Genomic DNA, 6,466 nt, shown 5'->3' on the forward strand with positions numbered 1-6,466 from the left:
TTCTCTCCATACCCCCTGATACATTTAGCCACAAGGGCCACATCTGACTCCCTCTTAAATATCGGTCCTTAAAGATTTCCCCTCATCCTTAAACCGTGACCCCTTGTTCTGGACTTCCCCAACATCAGGAACAATCTTCCTGCATCCAGCCTGTCCAACCCCTTAAGAATGTTGTGAGTTTCTATAAGAACCCCCCTCAATCTTCTAAATTCTAGCGAGTACAAGCCGAGTCTATCCAGTCTTTCTTCATATGAAAATCCTGACATCCCACGAATCAGTCTGGTGAACCCTTTCTGTACTCCCTCTATGGCAAGAATGTCTTTCCTCAGATTAGGAGACAAAAACTGTACGCAATACTCCAGGTATGGTCTCTCCAAGACCCTGTACAACTGCAACATTTTTCGATACATCTCTGTAGAAATATTGTTCACACCCACCATCCAAGTTCTACACAAGATTACAAGATGTACTCGCTAAGGCGGTCTCATAAAACAGAAAGTGCAAGATGAGACCTCATAGGCAAATTACAGCATACGCCTTGCATTGCAAACAAGCTCACACAATACACGGTCTGCAAGTAGAAAATGAAGGTAACTTATTTTGCACAAGAGCCATTCACCCTGTGTTTCACCTAAAGACGTTGCTGTCGTTTACAAGTAGGAAACGTATTCTTCAAAACGGTTGACGACCCGTATGTGCTTGTAGATGTTCGTCCATTGCAAAGGATAAAATAGTTAAGAGTCAAGAGTCAGGGTGATTAATGGCAATAACGGTGCAAAAACAAAAGTGGATGTAGTTCGGAGCTTATTTGAACGTTGTAGCGTTTATTAACCCAACGGTTGTAGCAACGAAGCTACCCATGAACCTTGACGTTACAGTTTTCAGGCTCGTATCACTTATTTCCGATGGCAGGAGTGACATGAGAGTGTGGCCAGACTGGTGTGGGCTACTGATGATGCTGGTTGCCTTTTTGAGGCAGCGACTCTTGTACATCCCTTTGATGGTGGTGATGGTGTGTGTGTGGGTGTGTGTGTGGTGGGGGGGGGGGGGTTTATTACCTGTGATGGACAGAGCTGTCTTCACCATTCTTACCACCAAAGATTATAGAGCAGAGTCCGGCCCCGCTACCAAAGATGTCGCGTTTGGCATAAACAAATGGCGGCCGTGACGTTCCTCTTAGTACTACACGTCAGTCCATTGGATTTCGGAGGAGTGGTCTATCTTGTTCCTCTAGGATCTTTGCTTACCACTCTTTGCAATATTCTTCGATATTAGGCGTTGGAGTTGCTGACCCGAGCCATTTTGTAATGGTTTGCAGTCCATTGAAAAGATAAGCATTACGGTTTTTTTAGACATTTGTACCAGGAAGATTGATCAAAAGTGCTGAACTAAACTATCTTTTTGAGGTATACAAAATCATGACAGGAATAGATCGGGTAGATGCACAGAGTCTCTTGCCCAGAGTATGTGAATCGAGGACCAGAGGGCATAGGTATAAGGTGAAGGGGATAAGAATCTGAGGGGTAGCTTTTTCACACAAAGAGTGGTGGGTGTATGGAACAAGCTGCCAGAGGAGGTAGTTGCTGCTGGGACTATTCCAACCTTTAAGAAACTGTTCGAAAGGTACATGGACAGGACAGCTTTGGAGGGAGGTGGACTAAACGCGCGCAGATGGGACTAGAATAAAGGGGAGGCCTTCTTAGAATAAAGGGGAGGCCATTTAAGACTGAGGTGAGAAAAAACCTTTTTCACCCAGAGAGCTGTGAATTTATGGAATTCCCTGCCACAGAGGGCATTGGAGGCCAAATCATTGGTTGGATTTAAGAGAGAGTTAGATAGAGCTCTCGGGGCTAGTGTAATCAAGGGATATGGGGAGAAGGCAGGCACCGGTTATTGATTGGGGACAATCAGCCATGATCGCAGTGAATGGCGGTGCTGGCTCGAAGGGCCGAATGGCATCCTCCTGCACTTATTTTCTATGTTTCTATGTTTTCTAGTGTAGCTGGGGCATTTTGGCCGGCGTGGGCAAGTTAGGCCGAAGGGCCTGGTTCCACGCAGAATCACTCCATGATCCTTAATTTGGTTTAAAAATGAAAATATAGTTAGTTTGAAGTAAAACAGCACTGCCTGCAAATGGTTGTTTCGGTTGAATTAAAAAGGCTCTCTCTCTCTCTCTCTCTCTCTCTCTCCCCACATCTCTCTCCCTATCCCTCTCTCATTCTCTCTCTCTCTCTCTCTCCCCTTCTTCCTCTCCCTCTCCCCTCTCCTCCCCCCCCCCTCTCTCTCTCTCCCCCTCTCCTCCTCTCCCATCTCTCGTCTCTCCCCTCTCCCTCCTCCTCTCCCCCCCCCCTCTCCTCTCTCCGCTCCCCCCTCTCTCCTCACCCCCCTCTCTCCTCTACCCCCCCTCTCTCTCTCTCTCTCTCCTCTCTCCCCCCCTCTCTCCTCTCCCACCCTCTCTCCTCTCCCCCCTCTCTCCTCTCCCCCTCCCCCACCCCCCCTCTCCCCCCCCTCAAATTGTATTAATCATTATGGCAAAAGCCCCGGATTTCAATTGTATTCATAAAGTGCGGTGATGCAGAAATGTGAGCTGCCCAAAAATATATGACGTTGGCTCTGTAGGTGACCAGCAGGGAGATGTGAAACTTTAGCCACCACTCCATTAGGATCACCTATCAGTCAAATGGTATATTCTCTCTATTTACGGTGGTCAGCCCTCATTTTGTTGGGTTATTTCTGTTCTTGAAAAACTCAGATATCAGAGTTTTCAAATATTTATTTATTAGTACGCATTGGCCATTTCTCAGTAATTGGGGCGTTATGTAATTGACACAGGAAGCAGACTGCCGAATTAGGATAATATTTTACTAAATCGGTATCATCATCATTAAGATAGAGGGCGAATAGTAAAAATGTTTCATAAAACATTAAATATTACCCTTAGGTGGAGGATTGGAGAAAATGGAGGAGAACCGGCCATTTTTGTGCCTTCCATCACAGTAATGAATGCTGTGGTGGATGTTTGTGTTCAAATTTTTATTGTGTATTTGAGTGTTCTTTATCGTTGTACCACTGCTGACAAATTCATTTCACTTGCACTTTATGTGCAATGTGACGAATAAAACCGTATTGTATTGAATTGTATTAGGAGTGAAAAACGGATTCGAAGAAAGTATCTGGGATTCAAAACTGTTAATTCGTTACATCGCTCGTTAACTTCATGCGATTCAATAGATTCAATTGAACATTTTTTCATTCTTTATTTTTATATTTATCATTCACGAAACATTCTTAATGGAAATGTAAACATTTTCTTTAACTCTTCCCTGAATCTTCTCTGGATTGCTGCATAAATGAAGGTGTTAGTGCAAGAGCTCAAGAGTTGAAGCATGTTTCCGGCTTCCTGGAGAATAAACTTGGGGTCATTGAAGCTTTTGAAGTTGTAGTCGTTTGTGATGCGGACGTACAGGAACTGTACAACATACGTCATCCACAAGAGGATGAAACTTCCGGAGATAGTGAAGAGCAAAATGATGGACTTCCTTCGACTTTCCATCTCTGGGTCGCTCTGAGTCTGTCCATTGCTCTGGGCCCGGAGCCTCCTGCGGGCTCTGCTGGCCGCCAGGATGTATCTCACCGTCAGCGCGTTCAGCAGCAAAATCAGGAGGAACGGGAGACACGGGGTGGAAATTCTATCAAACCAGTCCAGTGCTGTCCACACTGGCGAAGTGTAACGGATTTCCTTCAGCCTGCAATACCACGGAACGTTGTCGATTATATAGATAGGCTCGTGTATAAAATACCATGGGATATTGCTCAAAAATCCCAACACACACACTGTTCCTATGACCACTGTTGCTGTTTTCTCGGTGCAATATTTTGCTTTCAGCTTCTGACAAGAAATAGCTACAAACCGATCAAAGGTGAAAGTCACCGTTAACCAGACGGAACTGACCCTGGCTGCATATGTCACCGCAATAGTAAGACTACAGACTGGGGTGATGGATAGGAAGCTGCCCGCAAAGTAAATCCCACCGATCCTGTTGATTATGACCGCGGTGATAATGACAAGAAGATCCGTCACTGACATGGACAGCAGGTAGCGAGTGATGCATTTGGACAGACCGCATTTGTTTTGTGACAAAACCACGATCGCCGCTAAATTGGCTGAAATCAGAGAGCGGGGGATGGAGGGAAACGAGAGAATGTGAGAGTACATGTTACATTTTCAGGGAAATACTGAACGCAAACTAATGCCCCTGTCCCACTTAGGAAACCTGAACGGAAACCTCTGGAGACTTTGCGCCCCACCCAAGGTTTCCGTGCGGTTCCCGGAGGTTCCCGGAGGTTTTAGTCAGTCTCCCTACCTGCTTCCACTACCTGCAACGTCCGGAAACCACCTGCAACCTCCGGAAACCGCACGGAAACCTTGGGTGGGGCGCAAAGTCTCCAGAGGTTTTCGTTCAGGTTTCCTAAGTGGGACAGGGGCATAAGTATGCGGTCTTGATTCTTTAAAGCATCGACACTGATATACTGTGCTCTCCCAAGCAGGAGTTTGAACTTTCAGTGACATTGAGCTTATTACAAGTCTGACGTCTTAAGTCTGAAGAGAGGTTCCAACACGAAACGCCACCTATTCCGTTTCTTCAGAGATGCTGCCTGTCCCGCGGTGTTACTCCAGCATTGTGTGTCTACCTTTGGTATAAATCCGCATCTGCAGTTCCGTCCTACGCTGAATAAAAGTCATGATATGCCCAAACCATTCAGGCGTTCATTACATTATTCTCAGAATTTTAGCTTTCATTGCAAAAGGATTTGAGTATAGGAGCAGGGAGGTTCTACTGCAGTTGTACAGGGTCTTGGTGAGACCACACCTGGAGTATTGCGTACAGGTTTGGTCTCCAAATCTGAGGAAGGACATTATTGCCATAGAGGGAGTGCAGAGAAGGTTCACCAGACTGATTCCTGGGATGTCAGGACTGTCTTATGAAGAAAGACTGGATAGACTTGGTTTATACTCCTTAGAATTTAGGAGATCGAGAGGGGATCTTATAGAAACTTACAACATTCTTAAGGGGTTGGACAGGCTAGATGCAGGAAGATTGTTCCCGATGTTAGGGAAGTCAAGGACAAGGGGTCACAGCTTAAGGATAAGGGGGAAATCCTTTAAAACCGAGATGAGAAGAACTTTTTTTCACACAGAGAGTGGTGAATCTCTGGAACTCTCTGCCACAGAGGGTAGTTGAGGCCAGTTCATTGGCTATATTTAAGAGGGAGTTAGATGTGGCCCTTCTGGCTAAGGGGATCAGGGGATATGGAGAGAAGGCAGGTACGGGAAACTGAGTTGGATGATCAGCCATGATCATATTGAATGGCGGTGCAGGCTCGAAGGACCGAATGGCCTACTCCTGCACCTAATTTCTATGTTTCTAATTGATGGGACATCGTCGGCAATACACTCATTCTGGGCGAATGTTACATTAGAAATTAATCGTGTAACATTACTCGAAGTTAACGCAATCCTCTTCTTGGAGCGATTTACCTTCCAACGTGTCTTACATTAATTTGCTACTTAATTTGGGAGAATCATTAATTCGGGGAATGCAGTATTTCCATTCCGTCATCAAATCATCTCTAAAGTTTCTTTAGCAGCGCGTTAGGTTCAGGGGCAATATCTATTACTAATTTAGTTCACTGCTAGAATGGACCTTGACCAAGTTTCTGCGGTTGGCTGAGTTCAGGTGCGATACTGGCAAGGATTGCTCAGCAGGGCCGATATCACGAACATGAAACTTTTTACAGCGCACGGCTGGGTTCGCATCGAATAAAGAGATCCACAATAAACCTGGTTTCTCTATTCCGGTAGACAATTTAATTGCCTACTAGAAAATAATAACTTCATAGCTAATAGCTTCTTCCCCTGAAACATGGTTGCGTGACAAGGGACCATCAAGCCGGGCTACGAAATTTTGAATACACCCAAAATGGTGGAAGGCCATTCAAAAAGCCGGACATCATGTATGGAGAAATTCTCCAGCCTTTTCCCAAATACCTTGGTTTCAAGTTTAACTTGATATCGCTTGTCCTATAGGAGGAGAGTTGTCTTTCTGTTTGCCCCATTTATTCGTTTCAATATGTTAACCCTTCCTTCATTATTTAAACAGAATGAACCGCTATCCAATTTTACAGAATCTGTCCTTATTAATTAGCCATCGATATACCGGCAACACTTCTGAATCTAGTATTCATTTCTTTGGAAATTGTGCTCAGGGCAGAATTAATTTTTCAGAATGAAGTTCGATCAAAGCTAATTGCAAATATAATACACTCGCCGGTCTGTGCCGAGCCATGGCTTGACTAGAACAATTACAAAAATGGAAATCGGACTGCAACCCTTACCTGGAACAGCGATAACTGCAAGTGCCGTATAGTAAATGGCATACGGCAATCCTGTGGGCGGGGCGTGCAT

At 45.1% G+C, this 6,466-nt stretch overlaps 1 protein-coding gene across 1 annotated transcript; it reads right to left on the reverse strand.

The window, feature by feature from the left end:
• Positions 1–3,271: 3,271 nt before the first annotated feature.
• Positions 3,272–6,466, reverse strand: LOC129703868 (probable G-protein coupled receptor 139). The gene is made up of 2 exons (XM_055646542.1): positions 6,397–6,466; positions 3,272–4,164 (listed from the first exon to the last, which is right to left on the reverse strand). Exons 1-2 carry the CDS (start codon positions 6,464–6,466, stop codon positions 3,272–3,274), a joined length of 963 nt encoding a protein of 320 aa, XP_055502517.1.

This window comes from Leucoraja erinacea, chromosome 15 (assembly GCF_028641065.1).
Source record: "Leucoraja erinacea ecotype New England chromosome 15, Leri_hhj_1, whole genome shotgun sequence".
Taxonomy (NCBI): domain Eukaryota; kingdom Metazoa; phylum Chordata; class Chondrichthyes; order Rajiformes; family Rajidae; genus Leucoraja; species Leucoraja erinaceus.